This window comes from Ascaphus truei, chromosome 13 (genome assembly GCF_040206685.1).
Source record: "Ascaphus truei isolate aAscTru1 chromosome 13, aAscTru1.hap1, whole genome shotgun sequence".
Taxonomy (NCBI): domain Eukaryota; kingdom Metazoa; phylum Chordata; class Amphibia; order Anura; family Ascaphidae; genus Ascaphus; species Ascaphus truei.
The window spans coordinates 40,438,935-40,463,759 of record NC_134495.1 but is presented as its reverse complement, the minus strand read 5'-3'; the positions used below and the strand labels follow the sequence as shown (position 1 = coordinate 40,463,759).

Below are 24,825 nucleotides of genomic sequence, written 5' to 3'. Positions count from 1 at the left end.
CCGCAGAGGAGCTGGTACTTCCTCCTCCGTCCGACGTTGGGAACGGGGGGGGGGGCAAAGGGAGCGAGGGGGGGAAGGGAGCGAGGGGGGGAAGGGAGCGGGGGGGAAGGGAGCGGGGGGGGGGAGGGAGCGGGCCCTGCGCATGCGCGCGGGGGGAATCGCCGCCATTTTTTTTACTTGAGCGGGGGGGGGGGGGGGGGGGGGAGGGGGGGGAGACACCACGCGGCCAGCCTCGCTGCGACCCGGCAATTTTGGTGCCGTGGCCCGGTGCCGGGTCGCGACCCACCATTTGGGAAACGCTGTACTATGGGATACTATTTAATACATCACCTTCCAGAACTGGAACATACCTTACAACCCATTCATGTGAATTGCACCACTCAAATAAGGGAGCCAAGAGAAGGGGCCAAAAGAAAAGAGGGAGAAGGGGGCCTCAGACAGCAGGCAGAGACTGGACGCCAGAATACAAAAACAGCAGGTCAATGGTACACTGAGTCTATCCAGACTCCGCCTGCCGGCAAAGTGCCTTGTTCCTACTGACCGCGAGGTATTCCCACCTGGGCTAGGGCAAAAAAACAGACACTGACCCAGTTGTACACTGACTAATCCTATCCTACACTACTAGGATGGTAGAGCCACTACCCAGGACCACTAGGGGGAACCACCCAAGAGCTATGCTCTTAAACCTGGGGTACGTCCCACCCACTCCTGGGAACCACAGGCTTTCAGTGGGAAACAAAAGCTTACTACTATGCCTTTGTGGTTTCTGTGGGCAATGGGACCTCCCCAAATGCAAGGGGTCTCAGGGCTCCCAGAAGCAACCCAGAAAAACTAGGCAAAAACACAGTGCATACAAAGTAACAATCGTAGTCTAAACTCATTAGGAAGTTGACACTGATCAGGCTATGAGGGGCAACCCACCCAAGAGCAACGCTCTTATATAGGGGCACACTCCCAACCACTCCTCATAATCACTGACTCACACAAGGAGTCAGTCCTACTTCAAAGATTAGCATCAGTCTATATTATCCTTCAGTGGTTACAGAGGACAATGGCACTCAAGCGACAGCCAAGGTTACAGAGCTCCAAGAAAGGACAATAGCAAGTGCCACACAATACATTATACGACAGGATAACCAAGTACTAAGAATCACATGGGCCAATACCAAGGCATGAGAATAAATTTAATAGAGGTACAGTACACAAAGGTTTAACATACAATTCAGCAGCAAGCAGTAGTAAAATAAATTGGAGGGTAGTAAACGTTCATACATATTACAGTATGAGAGGTTGTAGCCGGTATGGACAAAAGGCTGGGTGCTGAGGCAGGGGGTTACTACATGGTCCAGCGTGTCCAAGGAGGGACAACACAGCACATAAATGGCTTCCCCACGTGAGTCTTTAAGCAAAACTGCCAGGAAGGGAATTGTAAAGATTTTGTTCCTAATTGTTCCCTACAGTATAGGCTTTTTTGACCTACAGGGACATCTAGGGCAGTTGCCTGCACATAACAGAAATGTGAAAATAAAAGGGAATCCAGACAGGAAAGGGATAACAATCCCCTAAACAAGGGTGCCACTTTGCCCCAGATCTAGGATGCATCAAAGGCCCCATCTCAGCAGGGGTCATGCAGGAAATGGCAGCAGCCAGGCACAGGACACGGGAAACACTGCAGCGGGCCTTTGCTGGATTTGAGTGGGGGGAGGGTATACAGTGTACCAAAAAGAAAACCCTATGTTAAATACATTTTTACTTCTATTTCTCTCCAAAATGAAGGTACCTAATGGGCAAATTGGCTGCAGGCTCTGCATAACTTTAATTTAAGGGCCTCTTCACTCACATAAGGCCCTTAATGTCTTGAACTTTCCATGATACTCACAGTGACATTTTTAATGTTATATATTTAAACTCTGGTGTCTCTGATCATTATCAAGCTTCAAAATGTGGGTAAAACATTTTCTATATTATGAGCAATCACGTTTCTTTCATGTGTGTGAATTTTCGATGTTTAATTTATGGAAAAAATATTTTCCACATTCAGAGCAAACAAATAGTCTCGGTCTCTCCTGCGTGCATTCTATGATGTGTAATAAGACTTGAGAGCTGAGAAAAAGATTTCCCACATTCAGAACAAACATATGGCTTCTCTCCTGTGTGAATTCTCTGATGTGCAACAAGATGCGTGTTATGGATAAAACATTTCCCACATTCAGAGCAAACAAATGGTCTCTCTCCTGTGTGAACTCTCTGATGTCTAATAAGATGTGAGCTCTGACAAAAAGATTTCCCACATTCAGAGCAAACATATGGCTTCTCTCCTGTATGAATTCTCTGATGTGCAACAAGATATGAGCCCGTAGAAAAACATTTCCCACATTCAGAGCAAGCAAATGGTCTCTCTCCTGTGTGAATTCTCTGATGTGAAACAAGAGATGTGCTCTCAGAAAAAGATTTCCCACATTCAGAGCAAACATATGGTCTCTCTCCTGTGTGAATTTTCTGATGTTGAACAAGATGTGACTTACGGGAAAATGATTTCCCACATTGACCGCAAACAAATAGTTTCTCTCCGGTATGAAATCTCTGATGTACAACAAGACTTGTGTTCTCAGAAAAAGTTTTTCCACATTCAGAGCAAACATATATCTCTCCAGTGTGAATTTTCTGATGTCTAGCAAGATCTGGCTTACGGGAAAAAGATTTCCCACATTCAGCACAAAGAAATGGTCTCTCTCCTGTGTGAAATCTCTGATGTGCAACAAGATGCGAGTTATAGAAAAAACATTTCCCACATTCAGAGCAAACATATGGTCTATCTCCAGTGTGAATTCTCTGATGTGCAAGAAGATTTGAGTTATAGGAAAAACATTTCCCACATTCAGAGCAAACAAATGGTTTCTCTCCTGTGTGAGATTCTTGATGTTTAACAAGTTTTGAGTTAAAGGGAAAACATTTCCCACATTCAGAGCAAACAAATGGTCTCTCTCCTGTGTGAGATTTTTGATGTTTAACAAGATGTGAGTTCTTGGAAAAACATTTTGCACAATTAGAGCAAGAAAATTGTTTATCTGCTCTGTGAATTCTCTGGTGTCTAAAAAGAAATGATTTACTAGAGAAGTGTTTCCCACATTCAGAGCAAGGAAAGAACTTCACTCCCTCATGAATTATCTGATGTTTAACAAGAGCTGAATTACTAGTAAAGCATTTCCGACATTCAGTGCAATTATACAGCCTTTCTGTAGTGTGTGTTCTTTGGTGAATTGTATAATCTGATTGATTATTGAAGTCTTTACCACATTCACTGCACTTATACTTCATTACTGACATGTTTTTGGGAATTTCCTGAGCATTGGTGTTTCCTTTGTCCCACTTCTTAATATGAGCAGATGCATTTTCATGTTCTTTCAGTGTATAAATGTGGGAGGCTGTGGGATTTTCTTCTTCACGTGAGCCTGATTCCTTAGCCATAATTCTCACAGCTTTTCTCTGTATCTTACTTGGGTCATTTTGCCTCAAGTAATTTGCTCCTTGATCACTTTTAATAACACGGTTATCTTCATTCACACGATCTGGTGAGCAAAGAGGAGTGTGCCATCCTGCAGGTGTACTTCTGCTTATGGGTTTATCTGTTGGAAATAAACGCACAATGTGAAAAGAAGTTAATTAATAGCATAAACATCATTTAACATTACTGGTTGAACATTTCAATTAGTATAAAGCACGTCCCAAATTGCAATTGAAATATACTGCAAGCTAAAGAAGTACCGTGGCAAAATTGAAAGCAAATCAGGGGTTCATTTACTTTTTATATAGGTACCTTCTACAAATCTATTGAAATAGGTTTTGATAACTAAAATGTTCTAGTCCTTCCTGGATCACAGTGGGTTAAGTTAGCTGAGCAAACAAAATGTCACAGATGTATAACTGCCCCTCAGAAATGTCACCTGGAAGCCCACATCCAATACCAGGAACCAGAGTAAATGCATAACAGAATGGATGTCCTGACTCATTATGGTGGGAATCAGATAAAAGGTATTCTGTGAGAGAACCCCTGACAATGCATTTGTGTGCTGTAAATGCCACTGGAGCTAAACTTTTCAGAAACCTACTGTTATGTGAAATATATATATATATATATATATATATATATATATATATATATATATATATATATATATATATATATTATGACAAACAGCTTACTACGGGGCTCCGCCGTTTGTCCAGGACTGTTAGAACACGGTCTTTTAGGGTAGGTTAAATGATGAGGCGTCACGTGCTGTTCCTTTAAACAGGCTATTCCTGGTTTATTCAGTCCCAGGCACTGAGACTGCCACAGTGCATACAACAGAAACACATCAAAACAAAAAGCTGCTCACCTGAGCGATAACTTAACTTAGATTTTCCCTAACGCAGGGTGGAAGTGGCTTTTCCACTTCCAACAACAAAACAAGGTACTTTTCAGTTTTAGACAAAAAGGAACAGAATAATTTAACCTGTTTGGGGAGAGGCTTTTCCCCTCTCGGCCAAACAGGATAGAAACTGTTCAGTATCCTGGGAGCCCTATATATGGAATTTATTACCATCCCCTGGTTTCTGTCACAATATATATACATATATATATATATATATATATATATATATATGTATATATATATATATACATTCTTTGTTTTGTATGTTTATATCCTGATATAAATGGGTAATTAAGAGTATTTCAATATCTCCTTTACAGTATCATCTAATTCCCTTCAATGCGATATAGTGGTAAAAGAAACAAATATCTGGTATGTGGAACGACTCCAGAAGTATTCTGATTACATTGAGGGACAGATTAGAGGAACCCAGACAGTTATTGGGATCCTTCAAAACAGTGTTTCTCAGCAGGGGTTTAGCACCCCCGGGGAGTCGTGGGAGGATGAAATGGATGAGGAGCATTGAGAAAGCAGGGCAGTTGACAGGGGGTTGGGCAGTTTCCTTCATTCTGATTGACTGCATTACCAAGGAGCAGCCAATCAGGAGCATGTGTTCCCTCACTAACTCCGATTCTCTTAGACAGAACACCAGACTTGTGCTAAAAGGAACCCCCTCTAAGGGAGTCTCTCCAATGTGCCTTCACTGCTCCGGTCTGTCACGGGAGACCAGAACTTTTAACATTCTTCCACCGGGATCACCATCACCAGACCGGACACGGGAGTTGAATAAATGAAAGTTTATTCTGGCAAGCCATCAAACACACAAATCACACAATCATAGTATAACACTCAGCAACTGGGGCCTGAGGGGCAAAATTTAGCCTCAACTAGGTGCAGGAGCCTGCTTCAGAAGGCTTGTCCTGAACAACGTATTCCCTGGCTTCTCAGTGCCATTCTGCAAGCAGCACTTTCAAAATAGCCCACCAGCCATGACGTCACGGTCTCCAATCCACTGTGAGGATCGTGCGCAGGCTCCACCCTGTGAGGTCAGCATTGGGTGTAGGCTCCGCCCCCCGAGTTTGATTCAGACCTTCCTGCAGCGGGTGCCTCATCAGTGCCTGTTGTGCAGACTCTGACCACCAACAAATCAGGGCTCTGATTGTAGTATCAGCTTCTGCAGCTATATTTAGTTATTGGCTGTTCATCCTTTATAAGCTCAGTGTTTGCCTATGCAAATTGGCTGAGCATAACAGTGTTACTTGTGACATTGTACTGGTCGCAAGCACTCTGTTGTACCTTGTCTTGTTTTGTTTTGCTGTGCCTTGCAGTTCACCTTAGTGACCTTGACTACCCTCCTGTCTCCTACCCTCAACCACGGCGCGTATACCTCCAACTCTACTTATCCTAACTCTGACCCAGCTACACGACAACGAACCTGCATACTGGATGTAAACTCGCGGCTTTTGGTCAGTGTTTACTCATCCCCACCTCGGCCTCTCGGTCCCGTCCTATTTATGGCGAGCACTCATTACATCCAAACTTGTCTAGCACTCTGATCATCCATGCTACTTACATAGCCCTCGCGCTTCTATCTTTTTGTTGGAGCAGAAGCTGCCGGCCAATCAGAGCACAGACCGTGACAGTGCACGAGGACGAGGGCTCATCCGGCTGCACCAATCAGAGAAGGGGGCCGGCTTAGGGACTCTGGACCAACCATCGGGGAGTGAGCTTCTGGCAACTGGGAGATTTGAACTGGCCAATTGGAATCATGCATGTGTGCCTGAGACTCTGCAACGGTTCCCCTAGTCAGCCAGATAACCCCTGTGGGGTATGCCCCTCAGCATCTCAGAAAACAAAAGCTCTTCATCGCCGAGAACCAGCTCCTGGACCTGAATTACAGTCCTTCCACACTCACCATTGTCCAGATACTCACAGTGCTCCCAATCTCTGTCACGAACTGTCATTTCTCCATATGCAACCCAGCTAAGTGAATTACTGTGTCTGCATAAAAAGAAATTCTAACAACACAAAGGACAATGCTGGCTTACTAACTGTGTGGGGAAAACACGGACACAGGGACTAAAAGTGCTTTTTACAATCCCGGTTCCCCAGGACACACAGTTCCCCCATCTAGATATCACACAGTAATAAAACTCTTCTGGAAGAGGGTACACAAAATACATTACATACAGGCCGAAATAAGCCTCACAGAGGCCATCTCCCTGTGCCTCAGGCACCAAAAACAAGGATTGTAATCGGGGATTGAGGACGTCACGACGGTGATGTCCTTAAGTGAGGCAACGCCATCTTGGTGCAGCAGCAGCAGATTAACTACACGGCTTGTATATTGGTATTTTGCCATTAGTGCCGTCAGCTTACATGATACACTTACTACACGCTACTTGTAGATACCATAGATACTATCCAGCACTGGATTATTGTCCTTTATATCCTTATTACTATCTACAGAATTTTCTAAATTCAGTTAAACTAAACAGCCACTATATACATCATGCATAGGTTTATGTTTTTTACCATCTACTCACAGGGACCACGGTATCGTGGCTTGCTCATTATACCTATGTATTAAATCTCATTCAGTAGTTCCTATTATACTGATTTGGATTGTCAGTTGTGGCAGTGTCCACATCTCTATTACGGGGATCACTCAGGCAGGATATGTGAGATATTCTTCTTGGGTATATACACACACATGCCGCTTTGACCTATTACTACTGAACTAGCATATGCATCTCTACTGTGGTAAAATATACTGATTACGAACTTGATCTAATTGAGATATCTGCTTTACACAGTAGGCTTTGCTTTAATTATATGTTTTTTCCTATGCTTAGTATACACCTTATATAGGACTTTTTAGCCTTTGTGCTATCAACTGTGCTGCTGCACCTTTTTATTAGTGTTGGTGTGTTCCCTATATATACACACATCATACCGCTGTTCCTCCTACCATACCATATATACCATAGAGTACATGGTGATTTCACTATATGGAATACAGGTACATGTGATTTTCTATCTAATATATACATCTAGGCGTCATGAAGATTTTAGTTACACTTTGTATATGTTCACTTGTTTATATGTATATTATTATTAAAATGTTATTGTTATGAATTTTAGTCCTATGTGAACATTTATATTATATATGTCAATATATGGTCAGCCTCTGGTCAACTGACCCCCTTGTGAGATATCGGTTATCCACTTACCCTTTTCTACAGAATGCTATACTGTATATAGGATCTTTTCAGGTTCCTTTCAGAACCTATAAAGTGGGTAAAGAGACCCACTCAAAAGATCCTCATTGGTTGCACACTAGGCTAGGGATAATATAAGGTGTCAATACCTATATACAATGGTGGTTCAGTCAACCTTTACAGGGAAGTTAGATAAGTAAGAAAAATAGGGTGCTCAAACCCAGGGTGACTCCATCCAGTTCAGTGGATAATAAACATTAACCCTGGAGATACCAGTGGGAGTGGGTGGGTGAAATATAGACTTGTAAGTACTAGATGACAGTCGTCAGACTTAACCATAAGAGTCTAATACCCATGAAAAAACCACTCACGTCATCTCCAGGGGTGATATACAGGCGTGCCAGCCACGAGGGATCCAGAATCCAGGTACAGGCAGAAGAAAAAACGAATGGCGCACAGCCAGGGAGCCAGGTGTGAAGTAAAACTGCTGTTCTTTATTCGTGCATGCAGAAAGACATGTATACCCCCTTGGGGGACAAAGACAGGAACCGCCTACGCGTTTCGGACCTGGGGATGTGCTAGGATAAGGCACCTTATATACCTAGATAATAATAGGTAAATTGGGAAAATCTGCGTGAAATTACACCGTCCGCCCAGTGCGCATGCACGTGACGTCACTCGTGGCGCCGCACCAACGACCCAGAGGATTGTGGGTATGGACCGCCCCCAGTCACTGTCCGCGCATGCTCAGACTGGAGCGTGAGGCTAACAGGGCTCATCTAGTCTGCGTCTCTACTCCTGCCCATAGTAACGTCACCGCGGGTCTCCAATAGGCCGGTACATGTCGCTGCATCACCAATGAGAGTGCTGAACAGCCGACATTGCACCAATCATACCGGGTCCCCCGCGCTCACACTAAAGGCCATCGCAGTACACAGAGACTAGAACTAACAGGACAAAAAACTTACTAACAGCACACAACAAGAACAAATCAATATAGAATCAAATTATTAGATATACTTGTTGTGAGTGGTGAAACTTATCCATGCCAATCCCACATATAAAAAGACATACAGTGTAACACATATAACACCCTAATAAAAAACAATATCCCCATTATGCAATGTGCATTGTGAAACATTGTTCATAACATATACATACAAAGAGATTAAATTAAAAACAAAATATACAATTAACAAGACTTTTTTTGATATGTCTTCTCTTCAATGTCCCCAAGGTTGAGGAAGAACAAATGTATGGTACTCTTATACCAACAGTTTTTCATTTTGAACCTCTAATTTACCAGTCAACAATCCAAATAATTGATGTAACGAAAAAGAGTTGTATTTCTGACTGATGGCAACTCAAGGTACTTATTTTTATAATTTTAACAACTACCATATGGTTTGTAAATTTTAAAGGGCTCCCAAATTGTTTGGAGGTAGAGTGCAAACTTAGTCAAAACAAGACCACCATGGAATATCTCATACAGAGAAGACAGTAGTGTATTAGGAAGATAATGCTGTTATTTTCTATCATTACTATTAGACTATTACGATATAATTAGTCAATCATTTATGCAAAAAATGGGACAGGTTCCATTCTACGTTTAGACCACAGGGAGTTCTGGTCTGAAGCATAAATATCCAGTAAGCCTCCCTGCGGTCTAGGAGGTTGAGTAAATCCCCTCCTCTTTCTTTGGAGAAGATTTTCTCAATTCCCTGGACTTTTAGTCCGTTGATGTTACCTTTGGGGCATTGTGTAAAATGTTTTGAGACAGGGTGGGATGTGTCCCCTTTCTTGATTAGTCTGATGTGTTCGAGTATTCTGTTTTTTAGGGGTCTGATGGTCCTCCCTACGTAATTAATTCCACAACCGCAAGTCAGTAGGTAGATCACATATTGAGTGTCACAATTTATAAACGACTTGATCGGGAAATCCTGATTAGATCTACAACCTCTGAATTGTTGTGAGGGTGTCATAAACCGGCAAATCTTACATCTCCCACATCTGTATGATACATCTGTATGATCCCTTTGTTACAAATTTTCTGATGGAAGGAGGGGAGGACGCCACATAGCTAGGTGATATATAAGTAGCAATGGTTTTTACCTTGCGATAAACAAAACGGGGGCCCTTTTCCACGCAGTCTTTCAGGCTCCCATCCATTTGGAGGATGTTCCAATGATTACGAATGATTTTCTGAATTTGATTACTACATCTGTTGTATTGTGTAATCATAAGTGGAACATCCTCCCTCATGAAATTGGTGCCTCTATTAGTTTTGTTCTTACTAAAGGTTAATGGGTCCTTGGTTGGATCCCCCTGTCTGTTTTTTAATAGATCCTCTCTACTAGTTTATGCAACTTCTTTACGAATATTGGTCAGACGCTCTAGGTTGTAACCTCTCTGATGAAAGCGATGGCATAATTCCTCAGACTGACGAGAAAAGGCCTCTTCTGTGGAGCAATTCCTCCTCAGTCTAAGGAACTGGCCCTTGGGGATACCTCTGATCACGGCAGGTGGATGACAGCTGTCGGCTCTTAATAGCATGTTTCTTGCATTAGGCTTTCTAAATGTCTCCGTTTGTATTTGGCCTTTGATATCAGTGATTCCCACCACCCCATAAACAAATTCGCATACACCGGTGCAAAACTCGTGCCCATTGCCGTACCCCTCTGTTGTAAGTAAAATGTGCGGTCAAATAAAAAGTAATTATGAGCTGTGGTTGGTCACTACCTTAAGGGTCTCCCATACACGTAGGGCTATAGTTTTTTGACCACCCAGACAATAGCCAGACACTCGTTTTCTATGGTAGCATAGGCAGCCTCCCGATCAACTTGTGGCTAAGGTAGACAATGGCATGTTCGCCCCAGTCATCGCCACCCTGGCTAAGAACAGCACTGATGCAGAAGTTGGAGGCATTAGTCTGTACAAGGAGCTGCTTTCTGTAGTCGGGGGCCAGGATTGGAGCGCTAGCTAGGGCATATTTGATGTCTCGCACGCAAGAGACCAGTTCACGGTACAGGGAAGTCTTTTTTTTGTCAAGTCCGTCCGGGTTTGGCTGGGGCGCTATACCTGGGAACAAACGGTAGTAGCCGGCGGTACCCAGAAATTCTAACACCGGTTTCTGGATCCTGGCCACTGCACAATAGCCTCCTCCTTGGTTGGCTTAGATTTGCGGTTCCCGCCCTCTACCCAATGCCCCAGGTACAGGATCTCCGCCATCCTGATCTGGCATTTGACTGGCTTCAAAGTCAACCTTGCCTCCCTGATATGGATGCCTCTCAAGTGTCTGAATACTGCTAGGGCATCCAAGTACGCCCGGACATACCCCTGCATCCCTTCCAGCAAGCGCTTGGCCAGGAGCTGGAAGGTGGCTGGTGCATTCTTCATCGGCATGACTGAAAATTCGTACAAACCACTCGGGATGAAGGCCGACTTCTCCCGCACCCCCTGGATCATTGGGATCTGCCAGTAAACCCTACTGAGAGTCTTGGTTGTCAGAAACCTTGCCCCTGAGAGTTCATCTAACAGCTCATACATGTGGGGCATGGGGTAGGCATCCGACACGGTCTGGGCATTGAGATGGTAGTCTACACGGAACCGGGTGGGCACATCATTTTTAAGCACTAAGACTACCGATGAGGTTCAAGGATTTTGGGATGGGGAGAATAGCCCTAGGACCTGCATCTTCTCTATTTCTCACACAATGCTCTGCTTCACTTCCGTGGAGACACAGTAGGAATTCTTGCAGAGTGCCTCTGATCTCCGCTGTTGACCGGGGGATCTGGGAGACGTCTTGCCCGGGTTGTCTGTGAACAGCCAATCATACCTCCCTAACAGTTCTCTCACCTGCTCCAGTTGGGGGAGGCAAGTTGGGGACCGATCCCCACCTGCTCCACGGAGCCTCCCTGCCAAGCTTCCCCAAGGAGGTCAGGCAGCGCCTGGCTTGCCTGATCTCCCAGTGGTGGGTTACATACAAACATCAATGCTGGCCTACTTAAATGATACTCTTTGAGTATATGTATGTGGTAGGTTTTCTGCCTCTCTAAATCCCTGTTGAATGCTACCGTGTAATTAGTATCATTCATCTGCCTGAGTACCATGTACAAGCAAGGAGCTTGTTCTGTCGAGTAGGCTTCAAAACCAGAACCTTTTGCCACCAGGAACTCAACAGCCATTGTTGCAACCTGCTGAGCCATTGCTGGTTTGAGGTCCATGACCATTTCCCTCAACTCGTGATACATTTGAGTAAAAATTGCTCTTTCACGAGTAGGTCAAGGAGCACGTTGAAGGTATTCACTGCACACCAGATTACCCACTTCTTGGCGTGATTGACTAACTGGGCCATGAAATAGGTGTGCGAGTCCTGGGAACCCTTATTCTGGACCCTGTTCTGTGTCCTGCACGTCTCGGGTGCGATCTCATACAGCATTAGGAGCAGTGCTTTTACCACCGGGTAGTCACCGGCATCCTCCCGATCCATCCCTCGGTAGGCTTTTGCATTTTTCCTACTCAGCTGGGGGAGAGGCATTTGACCCAATCTTCCTCCGGGAGATGGTAGAGAAAGCATTGTTGCTCAAATTACTTCAGGTACCTGTCGATGTCGTCAGTCATCTAATCAAACCAGGCAAAAGTATTGTATATGAGCCGGGGGGAGATGTCGGACCTGGAGCTCCAGCTACTGCTTGTGGACTGGGGTCTAATCGCTTCAAGCATGATCGTCTACAACTCTGGTGTGGCTTTCGGACTGAGTGCGGAGCACCATGATCTCAGTGGCCAGCGTGTTCCCAACTACTGGTAGCATGGGTTCACTATCTAAACTGGACTCTTTAGACTCCAAGATGGGCGCTGGGACTGTACCTCATTTAGGTCCACAACCATGTCTTCGGGGCACTGCGCGAATGGCTCTCGTAGTTGACAATATCATCCACCAGTACTGATTTTCTATGCCTCTCTGTTGGCAGACCGTACTCCCTCACATGCTTTCCTTGGTCCAGGTCCTGAACTTGGACACCATCCTCTAGCTCGATTGTCGGTCGATAGCTACTGGGACAGTGAGGTAAACTGCACCAAGTATTGTGCCTACAACCTCTTGTCCTGAGGTCTCAAAAATCGAAGTCTAGTAGTCCCCCCCCACTGCCACCAGAAAAGAGCCTGTCAAAGGAGACCAGGACATTTAACACTGGGATCACACACACCAGACCGAGCAAGAGGTTAAATAAAACAAGTTTATTTCAACCGAAGTCAACAGGCGCAGCACTACAGACAGTGGGGCACAACCTCACTCAAAAGAGGGACTACAAAGGGGCGGGATCCTAACTCAACTAGGTTTCAGGCACAGCTTCCAAAGCTTAGCCAAGCAGCATGCATTCTCCATCCGCTTTGTTTACCACCAGGGCCGCCGACAGGGGAAGAGATTTGGGAAGTGTCCCAGGCCCGGTAGCTGTGGGGGGCACTGTCAGCCAGAACTGAAATTTGGGCCTGGCCAGAGGCGGGGGGAGGTTTGTGGTGTCTGCAAATGGGGGGGAGGGGTAGTGGTGTCTGTATCTGGGGGTTGCCAACTGGTGTCGGTATCTGGGTGGGTGAAGTAGACTCTTCGGACTCCGAGGTGGGCACGGGAGGAGGGGTTGGCGTGGCAACAACACAAGGCCTTGGGTACCACGATAGTCCAGGGATGCTATTTGCACTCTAGCGGGTTCAAATAGGCCGCTCGTTTCCACAATGAGCCTCGTTTTAGTTTCTCCGACACAAACTTCGGATGACACCTACTATGTTACGACCTGAATAATCTGTGGAACTGACCAATCATCATACAGATGCAGCGAACGGACCAATCGCAGAGCTGAGGCTCATCTGTGAAGGGCCAATTCAGGACTTGGGAGCTGAACGTTCCCCTAAGCAGTCAACAGAGGTGGGCTTGCCGAGGAGTGGGAACTTCAAACTAGCCAATGGGAATCATGCCTATGGGACTCCTACCCAGCCCAATATCTCTTGCAGAGATAGGCCCCGCAGAGTTTGGGCTGAACAAAGCCTCTGCTGGGAGAGGCATTGTTCCCCAGAGCTGAGTCAGCACCCTTCCCCAATCCTAACAATGGCTGGAGCACTTCACCCCCCACATTTTCGATAGCAGAACCTTATCTCTGTGTGCAGGCTGGTTGAGTGAATTACCAGCCCTGCACACAAAGAGGACAGAAAATATATTCATCCTAAACTAAACAGTGACATACATAAACCAAATCACATTATACAGAGGGATACTATGTTAACTCCTGATTATCCTGTATGATGGGTATGGGCAATGCCAGGGTAGGGGCAATGGCCAGACTTAACCTTTAATATTATGAGCTGCATTGCCTCTTCTGTCACAGTGTGTGCCTCTGTTCTCCTGTAGTGTGTGTATGTCTGTCTGTCCTTTGTGTATATGTTTTCCTATGTCTGTGTCTTTCCTGTGTGCATCTGTTCTCCTGAGTGTGTGTCTGCCTGACCTGTGTGCATCTGTTCTTATGTGTGTCTGTCTTGCCTCTGTGTATGTGTGTATATCTGATCTGTGGTCAATATCTTTGTCCTATGATTTTCTGTTCTCCAATGTGTAATCCTCTGTGTTTCTCTGTTCTCCTGTAGTGTGTGTATGTCTGTCTGTCATTTCTATATATGTTTTCCTTTATCTGCGTTTGTCCTGTGTGTACCTGATCTCATGTGCGTGTGTCTGTCCTTTGTGTATCTGTTCTCCTATGGTGTGTGCATCCGTTCTGTGTGTACTTTATGTGTATCTGACCTGTGTCTCATATGTATTTTTTATCCTGTGTGTGTCTGTCTTTTCTCCTGTGATGTGTGTATCTTTCTGTCCTGTTTGTATCTGTTCTTCTGTGTTATATGTCTGTCCTGTACATATATCTGTTCGCCTGTGGTGTGTGTATGTATGTATTCTCCCGTGTGTCTTTACTATTTGTATCTGTTCTACTATGGTGTGTGTCTGTCCTGCTCACGTTTTCTTGTGACACTGTCCTGTCTATTTTTGCTGTGACTGTCTTTTTTGTCTGTAAACGGTCTATTGTATGTAGTGATCTGTGTGCGTGTGCAGCAATCTGTCCCGCGTGTATGTGTGTGAAGTGGCATGTCCCATGTGTGTCCTGTTCGCACTATTGAAAAGGCATCGGCAACTGAGCATTATGAATACAGAGCCTTGAGAGAAAAAAGGTTGGGATCCTCTGCTCTAAAATATCCCGTCCTGAGTGACAGAGATGAGCCTCTGTTTGCCCGGCTCTGTATCTTGTTTCTTGTTCCTGATAAACCTCACAACAAAAACACAAAGTGTAATTTGAGCTCCTGTTTGCTGGATCCAAATGTAATGGATTTTCTGACCTGGCCTGACCCACCCAATCTCACATTGGCCCCTGTGGTCTAACCAGTCCCCATTACAGTGTAGTGTCTGGTGGTGCACCTGTTGGCAACAGGACTCCTGAGTCTCCCGCATGATGTTGTGTGGGGATTGCCAACCCAGACAGGCAGCTGAGGTAGTGTGCATGAGTCCTACCTATATACAGTGCAGCCCTCTCAGCCCGGCTGCACCGAGTTAAATTAGCATTCCCTGCCCTCCCTGGCAACACCCATGACAGGGGCTCGTCTGGGTCCACGGGGTCTGTCAGTATACTGGGACCCTTGGGCTCTATACTGCCGTGACAGATTTGAAACCACCGCTCCTGCATCTCCTTTTGCCGTTTCTCCGGCGTAAATTCCCCCTTAGCCCACCAGTAATCTACTACATCCTCCCTGTGTAGTAGAAACCGAGTGCGGTCCATCCATCCCACATAACCCTCGAATAATGGGGCCCACCACCGGGTCTCCCTAACCTTCTTGGGCTCTGACTCTAGGGATTCTCCCTCCTCTGTGTCCCCCCAGGAAGACACTCCCGATGTCCCAGTAGATCGGGACTTAGGCCACCCCACACGTTTTGGCCTCTCCTCTAATTTGACGATAGCCACGCTAGGGCTCCAACTAGAGGTAGATGCCTCCCCCGAATAGCCTCCACCCACCGACCCATCATCGGACATATAACTCGCCAGTCTCTCCCCAGTCCGTTCCTCACCGGTTCCTCCTGACATTCCCAAACTGGACGTGGACCCCCGGGAAAAGGTGACTGGAACAGGGGCTTTATCTAGGGCATGGGTTTGGGCATATGGACGGGTAAATGGTATCCGCGGGGTTCCAACCCGCTCTCTACCCTTAGATTGTCCAGTATCACTGCGAGGACTCTCCGCTGGCTGAGCCTCACCCTTCTCGACTCTCCTCGCAGCCTGCCAGCTCTTTGTTGTCACAGGTGATCGGGAAGCACTGCCCGATCGCCGAGGCGTTGTTGTCATCTCTCCGGTCGTTCCGCTACCTCCGCCGGAAGTGACGTCATCACCGGAACCGGAAACTCCGCCATCTTGAGATGGATCCCCATGCGGGATCTCTTCTTCCAGGACGACGTCCGGAAGTTCCACTGCCTTCTCCTGCGCCGCCTGGGCCTCACACCGCCTCTCCTCCACGGATGCCGTCACCGGAGCCTGGTGAGAACAAGGGCTGCTCTTACCGCTCTGCAGGGTGGGCGTGGATCGCCCGTCACCGCTGGACCCGCCGGTCCCAGGAATGGAAGGACTTCGCCTCTCGGCCTTCCGCTCCACTGGCGACACCCGACTCCTCTCACCGATACTCCCTGTAAGTGGTAGTTTCCTCCCGTTTTCTCCACAGGATACTGCCACAGGCCGGATCACTGCACCGGACGACACTCTGGGTTCCTCATCGGAGGAATCCTCTTCCACTCTGCTCGGGGTCACCGTTCGTGGCGACCGCCTTTTTGTCTCTCGGTCGGTACGCTGACCGACTGCTCCTTTCTCGTCGGTCTCGGCCTTAACAACCGGCCCCGATCCCCATTCTCCGGGATCCGCACTTTCCTTCCACAGTGCACCGGGGGACCCGGAGGACAGCCTAGCCGAATCCCCCGCGGGTTCGATAGTCTGGATGGGCACAAATGTAGGCATAGGCCACAAGTACTGTGTGCCACATTGCGGACAGCGTGCCGCTGTGCCCACGGTACCGCCGGGTAGCCTGCATTGTAGACAGAGACACACCATAGTCTCGGTGCCCGCCACCCGAATCACCAGTAAGCCTCCTGGTGCTGAATAGGGTTGAGTGGAGACCATCGTAGTCGCTTCTTGTGGACAGGCCATTGTCTTAGTAGGAGTTACTTGCAGCAACGGTCTGTTCTGTACACTGGCTCCGCGCGACTGACAAGCAGGGGTTGAGTTGCCAGTCACTCCCTTGACCAGCTCCACCCTCATCTGAAAAAGCTGGAAACCACCCCCACTAGTAGCAATTATGGGCGGGTCCCACAGCTCGATAGGATGTCGTTTAATTGAGGCCGCACCTTTCACAGTCCTGGAGGGCGCGGCCACAGCTTTCGCGCCATTACCCCCAACAGGGTGGTGTTCTTTCTTTGGCGCCAATCCCGGCCAACTGTCTGCAACCTTTGCAACTGCAGAATTCTCTGCAACGAGCCCACGCGGTCTCCCAGGGAAGCGGGAGCCGCCATCTTGGTTTGCTTTTCCAATCACTTTAGCTACTGAGGTAGCTTTTTGTATAGCGCTCACCGGCTGGCAAGCAGATCCTTCTTTTCCACCTCCCACAATCACAATGTCCTCCTCGCTATCATCCGGAGTAATACTCCGCGGCCCTAGGCAGGACCAAAACGGTGCGGCCACAGCCTTAGCACCACTCCACAGCAGGCTCGTGAAAGTCATTTCCGTAGCATGCTCTTCACCCGCACACACGCCATGTGCGCTCTCTCCATTATCCTCCGTCCGCCATCTTGGACCTTCCGCACCGCGCGGATCCTCCATTCTTGTGGTCGCCATTCTTTCACTGTACTTAGAATTATTGTACATGGAGCTCCTCTCTGCGGGGCAGCTACCACACCGGTACAATAAAGATTACCTTGATGCACCACCTTGTGTACCTAATGTAGGCTGGACTCGTGTTTGCACTACCTCAGGCTAGGCTCACTCTCTCTGTGTCTGCTGTATCTCCTTCCTCCCAGTCTGTGCTCCCTTCGGTAAGTGGTCTGGAATGGGCTAGAGTACTCTGGCTCTTCCATGCAGTACTTGGGCGTCTACCTACTGTTGGCTAGCCTAGCGCAGACCCTCTCCAGAATTCCTGACCACGTTAACAGGCTATCCCTTTAGGCATCCTACCAACTAGCACTGCCTCAAGGTGACTAGGACAGCTATAGCCCGGCTCCAAACCCCCAACTCCTTTCAGGCCCCTAGGTCGTCCCTGCGAACTGACAAACTCCATCAGCCCCCTGACTACCCCTAGGTCCGTCACAACGCAGCACAAAGTGGCAGCAGACACTCTCCCTGTTTCCAAGTGACCTAGCAAAAGCCTGTCCTGTTGACAGGTCTCTCTCAGCAAATGTAACGGATTTTCTGACCTGGCCTGACCCATCCAATCTCACATTGGCCCCTGTGGTCTAACCAGTCCCCATTACAGTGTAGTGTCTGGTGGTGCACCCGCCGGCAACAGGACTCCCGAGTCTCCCGCATGATGTTGTGTGGGGATTGCCAACCCAGACAGGCAGCTGAGATAGTGTGCATGAGTCCTACCTATATCCAGTGCAGCGCCTCCACCTCATTAGGATCCCAGCGTCCGCTTGTGGATAGTCCTGGTGAGGAACTCCTCTGTGGTGCACTCCTCTGTGTAATCACTCCACACTTACACACGAGGGTATGATTTAACAAGATCATCTTTATTGACTTGCGGCGGGCCAGCTGCCCCTCACAGCAGTTGTACTCAGCCGCTCATGTTCACCGCACTTCCCTTTGAAAGGTGTCCTTTCCCAAATTGGTGGATTCCCTATCTCCCCTCAGAGAGATATTCCCTATGCCAGGTCCCTGGTCACAGTCTTATGAGCTGTCTCCTCCCAAGTCTTTACTCAGACTTGCTCCTTGTTTCATCATCTACTACCAACTCCTCCAACACTCAGCAACAACCTATGAACCACACTAACTTTTGAGCAGTGCTGTGCCTTATGTATCCTCTGGGGGCTGGCACAACTCTGACATCACTAATCATGGATTCAGAGCATGTGACCACTCCCATCCATACATAGGTCACCTCACCAGGGTGTGAGGGCAAACCTCCATAATTACTGCTGGCATGCCCATAACTTACCAGGCCTTACTGTCAGCAGGAGAGATGACTGTAATCCATTTTACAGCATGGTTACACAAACATGACTGACATCTCTATTAGAATAACAGAAGACCTACTCTTACCCAGTGAGCTGAGGTTCTGGTGTTTCTCCATCATCACGTCCTTGTAACGCTCCTTGTGTCCTTCTAAATACTCCCACTCCTCCATGGAGAAATACACAGCAACATCATCACACTTTATAGGTACCTGAAACACAGAGAATCCCCCACTCAGTATCCAGATATAATAATTGGTCTTGTAAGAATCTTTTCCTTATGGAAAGCCAGGTGAGCAGAGAGGAAAATACAGATACATAGAACAAAGATTGCTCAAGAAAAGGCTGAATGAAGACAGAAAGGTGTAATATCCAATACTGCCCAGCAGCCCTCATGTCATGTTCTAAGCCTGCTGTACCCATGCTTGGCCACCGGAATTGCTGCCGCTCCCTCAATGTCTTGTTCTAGCCTGTAGTGTCTATACTTGTCCACCAGGATTGCTGCTGCTCTGCTAAGGAACATTCCAGACCATGAAACCTGACACCTCTGCACCTGTGCTCTACCTCTCAGCCTGTCTATATAAACTTCCCCTTCCTGTCTCCCAGTACCTGTTTACACTGGTTCCTCAGCTCTTGCTAGGTTTTTGTGTTTACTGCTGTGCTATTGCTATTGTCCTGTTCCTGTCTTCTCGTTGCTGGCCTCTGCTTGTGACCCTGACTACGCTATCTGCCACCTGCCTCTGACCTCTGCTTGTGACCCCTACCGCTCTCCCTGCTGTTCCTGCCACTGGTATCCACTCCAGCCGAAGACCAAAACTTGATACCTCACCTCTCCAGTCAGCAGGTGAATGATGATGTTGGTGTGTTCCAGGATCTTCTCAGACATCCGCTTATTTTCATTGTTTCTCTCATGTATCAGGGAGTTAGTTGGATTCTCCATGATGGGTGTCTGGGTCCTGCAGAATATTTCTGTCCCACAGAGACTGCTGCTGTCTGTGACATGCTCACCGTGCTTTTTCACAATAATATAATCCTACATAATGAGAGGGACCGTCATAAATATTACTGTGCAGAGCAAGAGACAACAATTGATATGTCTAATGATCCTGCAGATCTGTTGCTTTGCAGTAAGAGGGACGCGTCTCTTGTTAACAGCTCTAATCTATTCAGTGCCCTCACCACCAATTCTGTCAATTGTATCACTGACATGTCTGCACCAAACTCACTGACTCCCCTGTGCTATAATGCACCCTTTCCTCTGTTGCTCGACTGCTAAAACTCTGACTCAGGCCTTCATTCTCTCCTGTCTCGATTACTGTAACCTCCTGCTGTCCGGCCTTCCTGCCTCTCACCTGTCTCCCCTACAATCTATCCTAAATTCTGCTGCCAGAATCAGTCTACTCTTTCCTAAATCTGTCTCAGCATCTCCCCTCCTGAAATCCCTCTCCTGGCTTCCTATCAAATCCCGCATCTCACACTCAATTCTCCTCCTCACTTTTAAATCTTTACACTATTCTGCCCCTCCTTACATCTCAGCCCTAATTTCTCGCTATGCACCATCCCGACTCTTGCGTTCTGCTCAAGGATGTCTTCTCTCTACCCCCTTTGTATCTAAAACCCTCTCCCACCTTAAACCTTTCTCACTGACTGCCATACACCTCTGGAATTCCCTTCCCTCAATACCCGACTAGCACCTTCTCTATCCACCTTTAAGACCCACCTTAAGACACACCTGCTTAAAGCATATGAGTAGCACAGTGGCTAATAATATACATGATACATAACTCTTGGCCCCTGCAGACTCACTTACCAGAATGCCCTCCTACTGTGTCTGTATGTTTTTCCAACCTACAAATTAGAGATTGTAAGCTCTTCGGAGCAGGGACTCCTCTTCCTAAAAGTAGCATTTATGTCTGAAGCACTTATTCCCATGATCTGTTATTTGTATGATTTGTTATTTATGATTGTCACATGTATTACTACTGTGAAGCGCTATGTACATTAATGGCTCTATATAAATAAAGACATACATACAAAGATCATGGATTGTACAAACATCCCATTAAAAAGTATATGTAAACATCACAGGACTTCAGACACTGTGGAAATTGCAAAATAATGTAGCACACAAACACACGCACATATATATTAGTGTCCAGGTTCTCCCTGAGCACAAACATGTCTCTTCCTGGATCCAAGTACATTCAATCACTGTGCCAGTCCCCTCTGCAAAACTACATCCTTCTCTGACCCTATGCTCTCCTGCTGCCAATCGTGTCCTTATGTGGTCCTGGGTTCTCCATATGACCAAACATCTTGCCTGCCCTTGGGTTCTTGCTTTCTCTAATTACATGTGTCCCTGGATATTGCTTCTCAAGTACCTCCCATATTAACGCTCTGCATGTCCCTGTTGTAGTGAGGGAGATAAGAGGGGTGTCATTATGACTTTCTCCAGCAGCCCTCACCTCTCCAGTCAGCAGGTAGATAATCTCCAGGGTGTGATTCAAGATACTCTCAGTCATCTGCTTCTTGTCCTTGTTCATCATCAGTGAGTTAGTCTGATGCACCAACAATCGTCTCTGGTTCTTATGGAAGTGTTTCACCGCGTGGTGACCTCTGCAGTTAGTGATATACAGTATATTGTACTTGCTTCACAGTAATATCTTCCTACACATGGGGAGAGAGAGGAATGTATATCTGACCTTGCAGTGACAGAAAAGGATAAAATTAAATGCATATCCCTCCTGTCTGTCACCCTGCAGTGAGAGGGACAGATGTGAGGGACTGTGTGTCCTGTGTCTGATGAAAGGCCCATGACACCTGAAACGTTGTCTTTCCATTGTTCTTGGCTGTCACATTAAATGGAGAATTGCATTATAAACTTGTGAGTAGAGCTATACTTTGTATCTCTGTTTTAGAGGAGACCTGTACTTTAAAGAATTTGTTTGTCTATGTTGTGTTGGCTGCACGGGTAGGATTCTCCTCGCCTGCAACTGTTTCCCTGCACTTTGGAATGGTCCTTTCTGTCATTGTAACCCTGCAGTGGGAGGGACAGATGTGAGGGGCTGTGGGTCCTTTCTGGCTGTAAAGCAAACCAATGTTTCGACTGCCACACAGTCTTTGTCAAGGTGAGGGCTGACATACAAATCAAAAGCATGCATACATATATATATATACACATACAGTGTTTGACAAGCCTGTTCCCCCACTCGCACCTGGCGAGTGGAAATTGGCTCGTGGCCAGTAGCTTTCCCCTGCTGTGCAAAAAAAAAATCCCCTGCTGTGCAAAAAAAAAATCCCCTGCACAAAAAAATAAAATAATAATCACCCAGTATCTATCTCTGTCTCTCACTCACTCTGTCTCTCACTCACTCTGTCTCTCACTCACACGCTCTTTCTGTCTCTCGCTCTCGCTCTCTCACGCTCTCTCTTTCTGTCTAGGTTATTTTGTCAGTTTTTTATTACCAAGGGGCATAGTCAGATGTGAGTCACTGCTACCCGATGGTTGGCTCCAACCCCGTATACAGCGCTTTGTTGCTATGACTAGAGCTGAGTTCCGCATTCTGGTAGCCATGCCAACAAAGGGGGAAGCAGCTCCGGGTTTGCCATTGCGTGCAACCGCTAGGCGGTGTGCCGCATGCATATGCCGGGTTCTCATAGATGTGTACTTGATGGAGCGCATGCGTGGACCTCCGTCGCGGGCCGTGTCGTCACAGGCGGACCCGTTTCGTGCCGTTTTCCAGCTGCAAAGACTAGACTATTGACTAGATAGGTAAGCATAGGGGTGTGTGTGTGTATATATATACACACACACACACACACATATATACACACACAAACTTTTGATTTGTATGTCAGCCCTCACCTTGACAAAGACTGCATGGCAGTCGAAAGGTTGGTTTGCTTTGCTGCTGAATAAATCTCCAAAAGAGAAGACCGTGTGTTGTCTATCCTTGAACCAGTATTAAATCCAGGTGCAAATATTTTCACTGGGTACAATTTGCTTTATTTTGTACACTAACCTGGTGTGTGGAACCGTATGAAACGCCTTTGCAAAATCTAAGTAGAGTGCATCAATTAACTTAACCTAGTCTAAATTCCTACTTACCTGCTCAAAGAAACTAATAAGGTTAGTTTGGCATGATCTATCCTTCATAAATCCATGCTGTATTACTAATAATTTTGTTTTTCATTACGTATTCCTGAATATAATCCTGTAGTAAACCTTCAAGTAGTTTCCCCACTATTGATGTCAGGCTTACAGGTCTGTAATTTCCTGGTTGTGATTTAGCTTCCTTTTTAAATATAGCACTACACCTGCTTTACACCAATCTTGTGGTACTGAGCCTGTGGAAATTGTGAAATCTATTGTATTACAATATTTGCAGTATGTAAGTGTTACAGTGTGTCTGTGTATTACAATAGCTGCTGTATGTCAGTGTTACAGTGTGTCTGTGTATTACAATAGCTGTGTGTGTCAGTGTTAGTGTGTCTGTGTATTACAATAGCTGCTGTATGTCAGTGTCACAGTGTGTGCCTGTGTATTACAATAGCTGCTGTGTCAGTGTTACAGTGTGTCTGTGTATTACAATAGGTGTGTGTGTCAGTGTTAGTGTCTGTGTATTACAATAGCTGTGTGTGTCAGTGTTACAGTGTGCCTGTGTATTACAATAGCTGTGTGTGTCAGTGTTACAGTGTGCCTGTGTATTACAATAGCTGCTGTGTCAGTGTTACAGTGTGCCTGTGTATTACAATAGCTGTGTGTGTCAGTGTTACAGTGTGTCTGTGTATTACAATAGCTGCTGTATGTCAGTGTTACAGTGTGTCTGTGTATTACAATAGCTGTGTGTGTCAGTGTTACAGTGTGACTGTGTATTACAATAGCTGTGTGTGTATGTCAGTGTTACAGTGTGTGTCTGTGTATTACAATAGCTGTGTGTCAGTGTTACAGTGTGTCTGTGTATTACAATAGCTGTGTGTGCCAGTGTTACAGTGTCTGTGTATTACAATAGCTGTGTGTGTCAGTGTTACAGTGTCTGTGTATTACAATAGCTGTGTGTATATAATGTGAATAATAACAGAGAAGATCATTACCTTGCTGCAGCCATGTGTGGGAGGGGGAGGGGTGTGGTTAGAAAAACTCTGCACTGATTGGCTTATCCATTTCTTTATCTCAATGCATTCTGGGAATTGTAGTTCATCTACCTCTAAATACTATAATATTGGAAGAGCAGGACTACAGCTCCCAGAAGCCCTTTGGCAGGGAGGGAGAGATCACATGGCAAGCAGTGACCAATCAGTGTGCAGCTGTAGAGGAGGCGGAGATAGAGACAGAGGAGAAGGAAGAGGCGGGAGAGGGGGCGGGGCCTCTGGCTGCAGTCACAGGATCTTCATATCATTTCCTGCAGATTTATATCAGTGATTGTGAGATAAATAATAATATAAAGTGAAACATTTCTAATAATCCCTCAGTATAATGAGTCTCTCTAATGACAGATATTAGTCACATCCACAAGCAGTTTCTCATCCATATTCCCAGTAACTCTCTCTCAGGGATAAATAAAGCCTGGGATCCTTGCAGCGGTTGCTGAGCCTTGTGAATAAGGAGATGGGACTTTGTCTCAGAGCTGATAGCACAGAATAGTTATAATAATCAGGATCAAAAGAGATATTGCAATAGGAATTCTAGTAGTTTAAAGCCCCAGATTCATTTAACGGGTTAAAAAAAATTGTTTTCCTTTAAGAAAAAAGTTTAATCTCGCCCCCCCCCCCCTCCGGCTTCCCCCCAAATTCTGCATCACATACACAGCTCCTTTTCTCACTGTAAGAGACCTTGCGCAGAAACACAGAAATACAAACGAAACAAACACCTATCCCCGTGTAAGGGCAAACTTACTTCCCAGGCCCTATCTGCAAGGCTGGGGGGGAAACCCCTTACCCACCTGTAACACAGTTTGCC

The 24,825-nt window shown here is 46.4% G+C and overlaps 1 protein-coding gene across 1 annotated transcript; it reads right to left on the bottom strand.

The window, feature by feature from the left end:
• Window positions 1–802: 802 nt before the first annotated feature.
• On the bottom strand, window positions 803–24,041 carry LOC142465248 (uncharacterized). Its single transcript, XM_075569248.1, is given in 6 exon segments — window positions 803–2,060; window positions 2,062–3,626; window positions 18,955–19,078; window positions 19,696–19,899; window positions 21,332–21,533; window positions 23,961–24,041. Coding segments are annotated over 5 exon segments (2,049 nt in total). The 5' UTR covers window positions 21,413–21,533; window positions 23,961–24,041; the 3' UTR covers window positions 803–1,985.
• Between the last annotated feature and the right edge of the window lie 784 nt (window positions 24,042–24,825).